At 43.7% G+C, this 14,550-nt stretch overlaps 1 protein-coding gene across 3 annotated transcripts; it reads right to left on the minus strand.

The window, feature by feature from the left end:
• Nucleotides 1-27: 27 nt before the first annotated feature.
• On the minus strand, nucleotides 28-10,492 carry LOC136431009 (HEAT repeat-containing protein 4-like). 3 transcript variants are annotated; one of them, XM_066422189.1, is made up of 16 exons: nucleotides 10,338-10,492; nucleotides 9,079-9,982; nucleotides 8,459-8,584; nucleotides 7,815-7,958; nucleotides 7,326-7,531; nucleotides 6,931-7,048; nucleotides 6,178-6,273; nucleotides 5,219-5,378; nucleotides 4,755-4,926; nucleotides 4,243-4,437; nucleotides 3,730-3,834; nucleotides 3,127-3,310; nucleotides 2,615-2,800; nucleotides 2,026-2,215; nucleotides 1,506-1,704; nucleotides 28-1,059 (listed from the first exon to the last, which is right to left on the minus strand). In XM_066422189.1, the coding sequence occupies exons 2-16, from the start codon at nucleotides 9,953-9,955 to the stop codon at nucleotides 280-282; spliced, it is 3,738 nt and encodes a 1,245-aa protein (XP_066278286.1). In that variant the 5' UTR covers nucleotides 9,956-9,982; nucleotides 10,338-10,492; the 3' UTR covers nucleotides 28-279. The 3 variants fall into 3 exon arrangements, with proteins under 3 accessions (XP_066278286.1, XP_066278287.1, XP_066278288.1); XM_066422190.1 differs by having other exon boundaries at nucleotides 10,334-10,492; XM_066422191.1 differs by lacking the exon at nucleotides 6,178-6,273.
• Nucleotides 10,493-14,550: the final 4,058 nt, after the last annotated feature.

A 14,550-nucleotide genomic window follows, 5' to 3' on the forward strand; every position in this document is an offset into this window, starting at 1 on the left:
TGTAGAAAAACAAGCTGATTGAAGATGTACAGAAAAAAATCATTTATTTCATCATTTATATATAATAATCTCCACAGGAGGAAAATTACGTACAAAGTATTTGGTTATGAAATATACCATACTGCAACTTGTATGAAAGAATTTGCCATGTAAATTCATGTACAATGGATATATGTACAAATTATGGTCAATGAGTAATGTAATATTATACAATTTGGAATACTTTGCCACATCATTCTAATGGCACAAGTTTAATCTCAAGGTGAGGATAAGGATCAGTTAACCATCCTCGTCATCATCGTCTTCATCATCGTCACCATCATCTTCACCATCATCTTCATCGTCAGCATCTTCCTCCTCTCCCTGCTCTATCACTTCTCCTTCATCCTCTTCTCCCTCTTCCTCCCCCTCCTCTTCTCCATCCTCCTCTCCTTGCTGAGCCTCGGGAGAAGCTGCTGACATCACAGACCCTGTAACCTCTGAAGGAGGCACGTCAGACTCCTCAATCTCTGTTGGTAACTTTGCTAATCCTGATTTATCCTCAGTTTTATCACCAACGCTCTGCTTTGATGACTCTACATCCGACACAGACTGCCCTGTTTGTGTTGTTTGCGAGGTTACTGTCTTGACTGTTCCTTCTGACATCTTGGACTCAGATTTAGTCCTGTCTACTGTTTCCTTATCAGTTGTTGCCGATCTTTGGTCGGTAGTTTCAGACAGGGTGGTGTCCTCATGGTGGATGACAAGCACCTGAACATCATTTTCCAGTTGTTCCATTGGTGGTGCCCCAGCGGCTGGTTCAACCACCTCGTGGTATGTCTGCACTTGGGTCCAGTGGGTCTCTCCACTCTCCCCCTCCTCTGGAGTGGACTGGTCCGGTACTGCGCGATGCCCTTCTGGACTCAAACCTGTGCTGGCCCTCCTGTGCAGCAGAGCTCGGATTTCAGCATCTGCGACGCTCCACGGTGTGTCCATACGGTCCAAACCGTCCTCGCTAACCACGATGGTGGGGTGGGCGGAGCTTCGACCCTTACTGGACCTACTTGGGATGGCTCTTTCCTGAGGTGTGGATAAAAAATATAGAAATAAGAGAAAGAACATTCTTTGGTTATCCAATCACTTAAAACACTAACCATGAGTGTTTTTTTCTGTGACCTGAAGTCACAACTGAATCATTTATCTATAATCTTTGAAAAATGAAATGACTCCCAAAACTGGGAAAATGGAGGCTGTTTCCCATGAGTTTGTAACATATCAAATGATACCTGGTATGATCTCAGAAGTATATGACTGAGAAAGCTAGGCAATGAATAACCGTTAAAAAGACGTAGCTAGCTACAATCGGGCATAGGAGTGAAACAATCGTTGAGGTGAGTGTGCATTTCTTACCATGGACCATCTTGTGCAAATCAAGTTTATCTTCCTCCCAGCATAGGTTATTACCCCCAACCTGTCCTGGTCCATCTACATGTTTTACAAAAAGATGTTCTGAGCTTTGTCCTGACCTTTGTCACTGGAGGTTCTGAGGACGACAACAGCCGGCCTTTGTTCTCAGTCCTGTCATCCCGCTCTTCTTTCTTAGTGATCTTGGCAGCGACGTTCCCCCTGGTGCACAGCCTCCCCACCTCATTCTTAATTGCCTGCAGTGTTTCCAGGTCTCCAGTGGGAGTGAGCCCAAGAGACTGAAGAGCCTCCACTACTTCACTGTGTTGGAGAGATCATTACAACACTGTGTGGGTTACTAAAATACAGTATACTAATTTAATATTAATATCTCAGCAGTGTACATACAAAATGTATTTACAAATCAAATTCTGCTTAGATCTATGAGACCACATGTTCAGCTTTCGTACTTTATAGTAAATCCTTTCTGAAAGGTTCATTGTTTCTTGAAAGGAATCAAACTTAAAAACCATGCACATAAAATTATGAATCGTGAACAAAGGTCAGAACAGAATTGTCTTAATGGACTGTGCTTTGCTAAAGTGATAAGGTGGAAATACTGTCTATTGTTCTCTTAATTACCTTCTAACGATGTCATCAGGCTCCACGATGGTCCTGTCCTGGAGAACTGCGATGACATCATCATCGTGGAGCCCCAGCTGGGTGATGGCGCGGCACGCCTGCGCCCGCACGCCCGGCGTGTCGTCGTACTTCAGCGCCCACAGAAGCTTCTCCACGATCTCTTCAGTCATCATCCCAATCTGGCCAAGGGCTGACACAGAAATCAAGGTTAGACATGAAGGTTAGACATCGAAGTAAGCCAAGATAAGCTAAATAACAGTTACTGAAGGAACAAAATTTATCCAGTTGCTTGAGTGTAACTGTTATTTGGACTAATTCTCATCGTTAGTTGCCATGCCCAACTGGTAAGACTTGGTTTTTCAAATGTTGGCAAAAGTTACTGTTGCTTTTCATCGTTATATGTGTATCTATTCGTAAAAATATCTATTGTAAAATTCTTCAAAGCATAGAAGGGAGATTACTGAAAAGGGAGAGTGGGATAAGAATTAAAAAAATGAAAACAGTATGGCGGCAGCCCTCTTATCCTGAATGGAATGGTCCTCGAAGACACAATCATACATGAAGGAATAAACCAGTTCTGTCTACTTACCATGGATGGCGTGGGCCTTAACCTTCCAGCAGGGGTCAAACTGCGCCATTTCCAGGAGCGTGTTGAGTGCTGCGTCGTCCGTGATCTGGAGGTGCCCGGCGGTGTTGCAGACCTCGATCCGGACGGAAATGTACGGGTCCTGGAAACACTCCATGAAGGGGGGGAGCAGGCGGGCTGTCATGATACCTGGGTGGGGATAAGGTGGTGTTACAAGGGCAGTAAAGAACACGGGAGTCCCGTTGATGATGGTAACTGGACTACTTTAAGGCAGGCTAATTGTAAAGGAGGTAGAACATCAACACGTGACTCTCCGTCAAAGGGATCAACAAAAACATGACATCTATATTTACTGAATTGTTGCTGAGAGACTGGAGTTAATCAAAGTCCTAAATCCTAGGCATGAATCCTTTTGCGTTTAATTGAATCTAAATTGTTAAAACCTACATGTAAAGAAATCATTATAGTGAGTCAACTATACATAGATTTATGTAGTTAAATTAAAATTTACTGACCCAGGTGGCCGATCTTGTTCAGTGCATCGATTTTCTCTCGCTCATTGCCGTTGGTGAGACGGAAGTGCAGGTTGTTGTGGACCTCCTTCCCGTGCCCGGTGCGTCCCAGCGTCTGCGCAGCGGCCTTGCGCACCTCGCTGCTCCAGTCGTGCCACATCAGGGTGGACAGCTTGTGCATCAGGTCCTGAGGAGGGAGGGGGATCATTGTTATCTTTGTTACTATGGCAACAAAAGCGTCAGTGTTGATTGCTGACGACATCAGAAACTGTGAGTCTGTTTCTGTTGGGAATTTTCTGTTGGGAAATGATTGTTTGAGGAATGTGTGGATGGAAAATCGAAGACGAAAAAACCCACCAGGAAAACAGTAAAACTGCACACAAAAATTTCAGTTCGACCAAACAGACTTTACCACCTTTTGAGGAGGATTAAGAACCAGTAGATGTACTATAGAAATGTTGGATCTACTGAATTGATATCGTTGGCAATATGCTATCAATTACAACATGTACGCAATGTATACAATGTAGGAACTGTTTCAAGCTGTGACCCCAAATGAAACAAATTTTGTGATGTGATGTGATGAAGTCAGTTTTGTGCTGTTACCTTGTTGATGGGCCCGTACAGCTTGGGGATGACCTTGCAGGACAGCACACGTCTGGTCCAGCTGCTACTGTTCAGCTGTTCCGCCAGCATGGAGTGGACCAGCGTCTGGAAGAAGAACAGCAATACACTTAAAGTCACTCTGAAGACAATGTGCTGTTTTACTTAACTTACTATTCTAAACTTAACCTCTTTCATAATATGCACTGAAATTGGTGTCAAAGGATGTAAAACTGCAATCATTTGGTCAACTGGTCCACAAATACAAATTCCCAATACAGAGATAGAATAACTTGTACCACAGTGTCTGTGATGCATTTGGTAAATCTTTCTTTATGTCAGAAAACCTTTATACTTTTTAAACTGTAACGATAATACTCAGCATATTGTGAAGCAATTAGTGAAAATTTAGATGATTAGTACTAGGCTTTTAGGATGTGAATTGAAAAACAGATACCTCAAGACGTCAGGTAGATTTACAGCGAAAAATTGACAAATTTTGGCGCATGTTTGTACCGTGTTCTGGCTCATCTTGCTGAGCATGATGATGGCCTGGTCGCGCCGCACATCGCTGTTGGTGTTGAACAGCTGGAACACGATCTCGCTGACGATGTGAGGCTCCACCTCCCCTGCCGTGGCCAGGCACTGCGCTGCCAACCAGCGCTGGGCCGGCCCCCCCTCCTGCAGCATGCTGCACAGGATGGTTCTCGCCTGAGGGAGGAACAGACAGGGTTAGACTTGGACAAACTCTCTCCTGACATATAACTGCTGTGGAGATGTTGATGGTGCAAACTTCTCTTACCAACTTGCACAAAAGAAGGAAATTCAGCACATATCTAATGGGTCATACCATTAGCCTACTTACAGTTAACACAAATATCCACCATGTGCTGTTGAACAGATTTTAAGTTGAGGAGTTTAAGTTAAGAAAATTAGAATATTTCTTAAGTAGAATTTCTACCCATCGCCCCTTTCCCAGTAGGCAACTTCATCTTCCCCCAGGGTTTACCCTGACAAGTCCACGTCACCTTGTCGTTGTGTTTGTCCATGGTGTAGAAGCAGATGGCCGACGCCATGCGGACTTTGAGTACGGGATCGTCCAGAAGGCGCTCCACCCCCTCCACCAGCCTGCTGGGAAGGACGCCCTGCTTGGGACCCGTCTCCGCCTTCATCACAACCATGCCAGAGTCATTGGACGAACTGGAGGAAGATGTCAGAGAAGTCTTGCATGTCTTTTTCAGTCTACTTCTCCATTGATATAACAGTGGAGGTCACGGTAAAGATCTCAAAAATTCAATGTTTCAAAGGAGAAAAAGAACACAGGAAGGAACAAACAATGTGCACTTCTTTTGGTTTCATCTTTTTCCTGTTTTGATTAAAAAAACTGACACCTGATGTCAGCAACACAATTTGAAACTTTGAAACAAATAAACATACAAACAAACAAAAAAAGAACAATGGCTGATGGAAACAAACATGATAGGACCCATACTCATCATCAGGTAGAGCCCGATGAGCTGCGGCACGGCAGCAGACGGTCACAGCAATGAGGCGCGTAATCTCGTGGACGTCCTCCATGGATGCCAGCAGGCTGTCGATGGTGCAGTCCTGCCATTGGTTCTTCAGGTAGAACTTGTCTCGCCACTCCTCAACTGGAAACAGCAGGATAGAAATAAGTTTAGGACTGAAATATCTGCCAAAACAGTCCGTAAGGCCTTGGAAGTGTCCTTTCCGGCTGACACATCTTGTTACACTGAGTCTTTATCTTAGTATGAGTTTCAGCATCAAAGCAGTTAGTTGTCAACTTTAATTCGGAACACTTCTCACATTATGTGGTGACCTTGTTTATAAGTATTCATATAACAGGTATAATTTCCCTTAAGTGTAATATACCAGCTATCGTATTTTTTTTGTTTTTCTACATTTTGCAAATCTCTTTATTTAGAAAGTAGGATGGCTAAATATCTACAAACTCCAATGTCAACAACATTGTCAATGTCAACAAAACCTGCATCTGACCAATGACTTGACATTGACAATGAACATATTCAAGGCCAACAAGTGCTCAATGCAGTAAGTTAGATTAAACAAATGAAGACAGAAATTATGCTGCATTCCTTCATGATGTTTTTCTTTCTTCAGTTAATTTCTCCATTAATATAACACAGGAGCTGACAGTAAAGATTAAGAAGTTCAATATTTCAAAGGAGAAGAACACAGGAAGGAACAAACAATGTGTACACCACAAAGAACATTCATGGAACAATTCAAACACCGATAAAGCACTTAACTTCTAAAACATTCTAGGCAGTCTGGAACAGAAAAAAAATTGATTGTGAGGCAAATTCATACTACATAATGAAGAAACATGGCAGATGCCATCCAAAACATCTGTCAGTGAGTAAATGTTTTTTGACAAGTATGCAAAACATGTCCATTGCTGAATCTTACGGTGGTTGTAATGTAACAAGACTTGCTTCACAGGAGAGGGGAGTTTCCTAGGACCAAAGTGCTGAAGCAGGGGCAGGTTCAGCACATCGGCAAGACCTGACAAGGTCACAGGTTAAAGTTTGAGCAAGGTTTAAAGAGGTCAATCCTTTCATCTGTCCTAAAATCCGTCCATCAATCCTAAATCCATCCATATGGATTTATAGATGGATTTATAGGTTTACAGACAGATCGATTTACAAACGGATTATAGGACAGACTATTTAAACCTTAGATTTGTATTTTCAGCCATTCACTCATCTGTCACCCATTTATCCATCCTTCCATACCTTTACCCAATATTCACCCTTGTCCATCCTCCTCTAGACAGCAATGTGGAAGAAGGGACAGAAAAGAACATGTAGTGGATGATGTACAACACTAGCAGAGGTAGACTTAAGATAGATTTCCAGAATAGTGTCTCTAAAGACCCACAATTGGATGATGTGACAATAGAAATCCTCTCTACAATCAAAGAATGCTACCTACATGTACTTCAGGGAAACCTGTACAAGTGACTACCTCTAAATAAGGACCACCTGGCCAATTGTAATGTAATCTCTTCTTGGTGGCCCCTTAAATAATTCTAACCAATGACCCAAGCATTAAAAATCCTGTCTCTAATGACCACCTGTCCACATAGACCAGATTTTCTTAGTCCCCTGGGTGGTCTTCTTGGGCAGATTTTACATACAAGAATACTGCCAGGGTTGTTACCTATTCTCAACAGCGGGTCGGCATCCCGTTCCTCTCGGGCCTTTTGTTTGCCGTCGTCTCGCTTCTTTGGTGACGTGTCCTCGGCCTTGGGTGGAACAACGCCCCCTTCTGATGCAAACTAGAACAACAGTCAGTCAGTATGTCAGTATGAGGAAACATGCATTCGAGATCGCTGTGATTTGAATTTGCGGTAAGACAGAATGAGCATTTTCGTGGTGGTTTTAAGTTCAAGTTGAAGAAGTAACAGCAAAAACCATGAACATCAAACCACCGTGTTTACAGCAACAGATTTTGCCTACTTGTTGACTTAATGGCTCCCTAGAAGCTTCAGTCTTTGTATATTGTACCTTACATTGTTGCTAAGACAAGGCTGGCTACAAACACAGCAGACTCACATCAGCAGGCTCTGGCAGTTTGGTCCAGCGCTGCAGGCCCCTGATGATCTTGGTGGGTTTCCTGGCTTGTTCTCTCTCCTCCTCCGACAGCCACGTCAGTGGGTCCGGCGGGTACTGGGTCTGCAACTCTGTCTTGTACTCAGCATGACTGTCCATGAAGATCCTGTGCTTGTCTCCAGTCTTCTGGTACACTTGGCTTGCCATACCTGCAGGTGTAAGGAAGGACGTCACAAACTACAGTCTAGTAAGTTACAGAACTTTGACTTCAGCCATGTTACTCAAATTATCGAAACAAAACCTTCTGATGCTTAGTATTAGTAATCTGTACTTCCAGAACCAACTCCATCAAATGTGCACCAGTTTTCATAAAAATACGAAGAAAGGTTTTGACAGTGGGTAAACAAGAACTATAATTACAACATATATTTTAGTTTGTAACTTAGTGAACATAATGATAGTACAGCATGAAAAACTGGAAGTTGAACCTACCAGAGAGCAGTTCCCTCTCAAACTGGTTGGTGGTTCTGTAGAGGAAGACCTCCAGGGCAGGGTTCAGGAGCTCCTCTAGGGTGGGAGGGGGCGGCGGCTTTAACGGCTTCACCTGAACCACCTCTGCTGTGTTGTTGGTCGCCCCTGAAGTAAAACAATAGTGGTAATAGTAAACAAACATACACTACCGGTAGTACCACTGGACTTTCTAGCATCACACAACCAATCCTCAATCCAATGAGTAACATTTCTGTAGACCTGGTTGGATTAATGATGCTGTTTGTTTTCAACAATATAAGTTATACTCTATTAAGTGGCATCAAATGGCCGTGTGGCTAGGCTGCGGATGCAAGTTTGAGAGGTCACGGGTTTGATTCCTGGCAGTCCTTACTGTATTGTGTCCTTGGGAAAGGCACTTAACACCACTTTCCTCACTCCACTCAGGTGTAAAAATGGGTATCTGACTTGGTAAAAGTTAGTGGAAGGAGAGCGATCTGGGCTCTGCCTCCCAACACTGTACCCTAGACACAGTGGAGAACAACCCACTGCCCCTATGGCTTCCAAAAAGGCTATGGAGCTGTCCTTTTTTATAAACTACACCATGATCTAGCCAGATGTGAAACCGCATGTATAACAAAATTCACCTGGCTCTCTGTACTCCACTTTCTTGGAATGCCTGCCAGGAAGCTGGTAGTACGTGCCCAGAGTCTGGCTGGGGTCCTCATCATGGCGTACAACAGACTTGGACTCTGGTGGTGTGGGCACGGTATCTGTGAATAATATAGTAGAGATATGTCACAGACTTGGTGTGGACATGGCAAGATGACAATTGGATAAAATTATAGATATGCTAATTCTACAAACTGTAACAAAGCCTAATCTTCTAAACATTTCAGACCACCAGTCCGGCGATTGCCGTTGTTGTTCAATGGACAGAATCTGAAGGAAAGGAGCATGATTCAACGATTGTGTGCAAGAGGGTTTTGTAATACATATTTGTATGTCAGTGTCGATTTTTGAGGTTGGAAGTTTCAGTCTGCTACTTTTGTGTGTTTTTGTGTGTTCTATGCATTTTTTTCTGTCAAACTACATACTTCATAAGTATATTACTAAATAAATTATTTTATAATACTTTATTCAGTGCCTGAAAGATTCAGCTATGAACATGTATACTGCCTCTAGGTGTACATACATCACTTGTTATGCGGATTACTGAGCACCATATGTTAACCTAACACTTTAAAAAATCTATTTTTTCACTTACCCTTTCCCTTTGTCGGTTCCTTTATTGTTACTTTCTTTTTTGAGCGATCCTGTTTTAAACTTAGTGACGTTTCTTCCTTGTAGACAAATTCTGGCCTCTTCCCATATCTCTGCACCAGAAAACCGTCCAATCGTTCTTTCTGTTCCCCTGCGGGAATTCTCTCTCGTACGATCCACCTTGCCGTGCCCCGGCTCAGCTTGGTCATCACATACTCGTCCCAGTCATGTGGTGGCCTCGCCCTTACAGGTACGGGAGCCTCCATCTCCCCTTCAGTCTTCACCTCTGCAATGTCGCTTGTATCTTTCCCTTTCTTCTGCCCTTTTTCTTCTTTGACTTCTGTAAGGAAAGCTGCTGTCTCAGGCTCGGCCATTTCTTCCTCTTGTGCCTCTTTCTCCTGCCTTTGTTGTTCCTTCTTGCCCAGCGGTCTTAACCTATAAGGATGTCTCCTCTGCAGATGACAGGGCAGATGTTTGGTGTCCAGGCCCCTGCGGTCATGTCGTCCATCCACCATCTTGGACCTGGCAGTTTTCACCTTGATGATGCTACGATAGTCCAGGGCCTGCTTCAGTCTGTCTGTGCTGTAGGGAAGTGTGTGTACGGCACGCGATTCCACAACATCTTGTGTGAATGTCAGATCGCAGCTAATCTTCTTCAGGTACGCAGTAGGGACGTCGGTTTTCTCTCGTGTTAGATAGGTGACGGGGACGTAGGGAGTACTCGGTGCCGCTGGAGCATGGTCGCCGATCTGAGGTATTTTGATCCCCGACCCTACAGGAAACAGCGGTCGGTCCACAGACCCGGTGCCATGGTAGCTGGAGGGAGGGGGGTGGTAGCTGGTGGGGCGGTCGATAGAGCTGCGGTGCTGACTGGTAGACATGGTGGCACTCCTCAGCAGCTGAAGACTCTGCCAAGTAAGGAAATAGCATTTATCATTACAGAGCAAACTTTTATATGAGGTAACTGTTTTCATGTTTAGAGTAAAATGTTCATATCGTAACTTATACATATTATACATGTATCAAGCGTTCTACGGATGGGCATGGACATATGTACATAAAATACAAGTCTTTGCAATGCCCACTCCTTACATGATGTGCATGATGTAGGGTCGAAACATTAATAGCTGCAGCTGGTTAACAAGGAGGCTATAGTTTTATGAAGCTTGGGGGACACTCGTTTGTGGAAATCGCTACTATAAATTTGCGATATTTCTGAGGTTTCATAGTATTTTGGGCAAAATGTAATCTAGCAATACTTACTATGAAATATCCAAACCACGTCTACATAACGGCTTGCTCTGAAGTTGCCACCAAACCTTCAAAATTATCACATCAAGCTTTTCAGAGCTCCAAACTTTTCTATCTGGGCGCCATTTTTGTTTACTGGTGTTTCTACGACAACTGTGAACGAGAGTGGCTCTCTCGTACCCAGGATCATTGTTACCTCACATGTCAAAAGCGACCTCTGTCAAATAAAGTTTGAACTGCAATGAGCAAGCTGGTTACTTTTCAAATGCTTATTACCTTCGCCGAGAAGGTTATGCATAGGGTAGCGTCACAGTTGTGCGTGTGTGTGTGTAGTGGACCAGAATAACTCTAGAATGCCTTGATGGATTGTCTCAGTATTTGGTTTGTTGGTAGGTTTTGATGAGACCTAAAAACGACTTCCCCTGTCGTTTGCTCTCCTACCCCAAGACGAAGGGCGTCGGTCTGTCTGCAGCACCGACTGTGGAAGCCCCCTTGTTTGGACACATTTGATCTTGACAAATCTCCACCCAAAAACGCCCCGACCCGGTGCGATCCATGACTATAGAGGCAACGAAAGGAGAATTGTTGCCAGGGAACGTGCGCTCCAAGGGTAAATTGTCAGAAGGCGGCCCCTGCAATAAGACAACTCAAAATTCAATATCTAGACCTCGATCCTTGTGCCGAAAACTGAGGAATATCTCACCCGAAGCGTGGGGGACGCATTTTTTGTTTTTTTTTTGTTTTCCGTTTTGAAAAATCCCCAATGAAATTCTTAGACAATATTCTTTGCACACGCACATATACTCACATACATCGCCTTATTCTGAACAGTCCCTGAAAACTATTCAACATACTGTGAGGTCAGTTCCTTCGAAAACGCAGGACAGAAGCCGCGGTATTGCCTGACTTTTCTATGAAAATGTAATACCCCCTGGCACGCTTGTAAATGTCATGTACGTATAAGTCAGAACAGAACCAAATCCGTTCATGCACAACACCTACAGGGTTGTTTGTACCTCCGCGAGATATATGATGGTAGAACTGCCGAGATATGGCGCAGGACTCAAAAGCAAGCTGCCCATCTCACACCTGTGGCGCCATGGTAGGCGTCTATCTGAAGGTGTCACAAGTACATAACGATGACGCTTATCGAAAAACACAGCCGCCGCCCGCATATTTCTTAAATATACCCGGTATGACCAGTTATTGCTTCCTCGCGGTAGATCCCGTGGATTTGGCTGACCTGACGTCGCAGTGGGAAAGCTAACACCCCCCGCAGGGCAATAACTCCTGCCGTACCGTACAGTGTGATTACCCATGTGCATCATGGGGAAAATCTGGATTACACTTAGGGCCATTCCATTGGATATGCGCAATACAAGCTAGAGAGAAGACGAGCAGAGATGCAGACCACATATTACAGCAACTATATGCTGTGCGATTTATTTTCTTGTAGCTCCTTACTTCTACCAAAACTGAACTGTTTTCATCCGGATTTGCACGGCCTTTCCTTTTGAATTTATCACAAACATAAACGCCATTCATCCGAATATTCATTCCTCTTGGTGCGTCCATTGATTCAAAGAAACTCAATTACCTTGTAGATTCCGCTATTTAGGCCACTTACCCCTGGTCCCAAGTAATTGCATTGATATTCTATCAAATCATACTTCGACAGAATTCCGTAGTAGGAGTCAAAATACCACTTATGAGTCAGTTGATTAAATGTAGCAAACGTTGAAAAACATATTGCGTGATATTAGTTCGTGCATGGCTGGTTGAAAACAAAATTACCGCTAGATATGATGAAATTAGCTGTGTTGTTTGTACCACATTGACTGCAAAAATTCTGCTGGACTCGTCTGACCGACTAGCCTACTCTCCAAGCAGAGCTAGGGTTTCGGCTGGTTTTTAACGTGTTTTTAGGCGTTTTTGTCATGCCTTCTACTTTGTCATCGTTTTTGTTGTGTCGCCAACCCAACTCGGGTTGGCGACACAACAAAAACGATGACAAAGTAGAAGGCATGACAAAAACGCCTAAAAACACGTTAAAAACCAGCCGAAACCCTAGCTCTGCTTGGAGAGTACGACTAGCCAGGGTGCTTACGTTTTTTGAAGTCGACGTTCGTTCCTGCTGGGCAGCGCAGGAATTATAGCAGAAATGTTGCTGTGGTAAAAAAGGCGCGTAAGGTTAAATCTGATTCGTTTGAAACACAGAAAAGAGGGTGCTGGTCGGTAGGTTGCTGTCATTTCAATTAACTTTTCATGAAACTGCCGAGGTTTCCCATTGGAAGACTATGGATCAGCTTTATGGCCTGATGCACACGTTGGTTATGAGCCTCCGAAACACCCTGTCCAAGCAGAGGTTAGGGTCCGCGACTTGTCTTGGACGTCGTTTGAGGTGTTTTTATCGGGCTTTTCATTTTGTCAGGTTTTCTTTCTGTCCTTCGTTGGCTGGCAGACAAAAAGAAAACCTGACAAAATTGAAAGCCCGAAAAAAGCTCCTACAAAAGCGTCCAAAACAAGCCGGAGCCTAACCTCTGGTTGGAGAGTGGGACAAACTAGTTTCTAAAAAAGGTCGACTTCGCGAACCACAGACATCAGTGTTGAGCGGCGGTCCCCTACCTATCCAAGTCACCGTTCGCAGATTTTCTTTTTCAGAATTACTCTTAGGGCGATTTATTTGTCTTTTCACTCTTGTGACGTCAGAGCGATCCAGTTGATACAACCAAGCACAGTTTATCCGACACATGTTATCCCGATTAAACGCCGAGGGGTTTTCCCTGTCTCCTCACCAAACAAAAGTTCACCGGCTATTTTGAGTCTCCTTTAACGTTAAGTAAGTACGACAAAATATAACCCAAGTGCAGTCACATACCGCGCTAAGGTTCGCAAATCAAATGTATGGGTTTTGGTGTAATTTGGTGATCCTGCAATGGTAAGTGGAGATCTTCTAACAAATTTCTAGACGCCTCTTTAAATATCTGAAGTTCCTGACACCATCAATTTGCTGTTTATGTGGCCGTCTTTTCTTAAACAAGTCCATCTCAACTTATATTTCTAACATCACAAAGACACGCGAAGAAGCCGAACCTATGAATTAGAGTAGTTTTAGAACCATTGTTTTAGATTAGTATTAGAAATCCTGTGTGTCATTATATGAACATTACCATGTATTTTGTATCTATATGCCTGCACTTAGCCCGTGATAGGGCATGAATGTACAATAAAGGTTATTATTATAATCGTACTTGAAGCGCCCTTCTGGTACAACCCTGCCGTTTGCGTAGGTGATTTGTAGCCAATCCTGCATTTTCCTGAATAGAGCAGGGGGATCACGGGGGATTTTCTGCCATCCCAACAACACGGCAAGGGAGCTGACCTTTCCGTGAGAAGACACGTGTAGCCCTAAGTGAGCCCAAAGCACCGGCTTTAATCCTACGCAAACGTGAAAGGTCTGTGCTCCACAGGAGAGCCCATTGCCATGACGTCACGAAACAGACGCATATTGAGTCTCCGCACAACGTTTTACTTTTGTCAGTTCTTGGAACGGTTATGTATAAGCGCTGCAAACAGCTGTAGGATACGTTGTCTAGTAACGATAAACCCAAGCAAAAAATCACCAAGAGCTCGAGTATTACAGCAGTTTCGACATTTCCTCGGATATCACTACTCTCCAAACAGAGGTTGATTGGGAAGATTGTGACACTCTTCTCATATATAGTGTTATCCCGTTTTGTGACAACCGATGATTGGGCCGGCTGTCAGAAAACGGGGCTTATATGAGGAGGGTTACAATCTTTCCAATAAGCCTCTGCTTGGAGAGTAGGATATATCACACCATTGCTATGAAAAGAACGCGAAGACCTGTGTAGCGTGGAACCTGAGTTAGTATGAAGGGCAAGGGTAGGGAGTTTCTTGTTGTTGTCTCTCATGGCCCAATATGTGTTCCACTAGACGGCGATCGCTGAGCGACCTGACAGTGACCAAAATTGGATTTTGCTTTCATAATTGGTGATGCAAGATGTAGATGTATGATTTGAAATACAAGAAAACACACAAAATTTGAACAAATTTGCTTTTTTGAAATTCTGCGGCGGTCGCTCAGCGGTTGCAGTGGAAGGGTGTGTGTACTGTAATATCACTTATAAGAGGGCGTTAAAATATACAAATGGCATGATTAGTAAAACCCTGATGCGTTAAATTGATGGAGGTATGCAAAATA

The sequence above is a fragment of the Branchiostoma lanceolatum genome, chromosome 3 (genome assembly GCF_035083965.1).
Source record: "Branchiostoma lanceolatum isolate klBraLanc5 chromosome 3, klBraLanc5.hap2, whole genome shotgun sequence".
NCBI classification, from domain to species: Eukaryota; Metazoa; Chordata; class Leptocardii; order Amphioxiformes; family Branchiostomatidae; genus Branchiostoma; species Branchiostoma lanceolatum.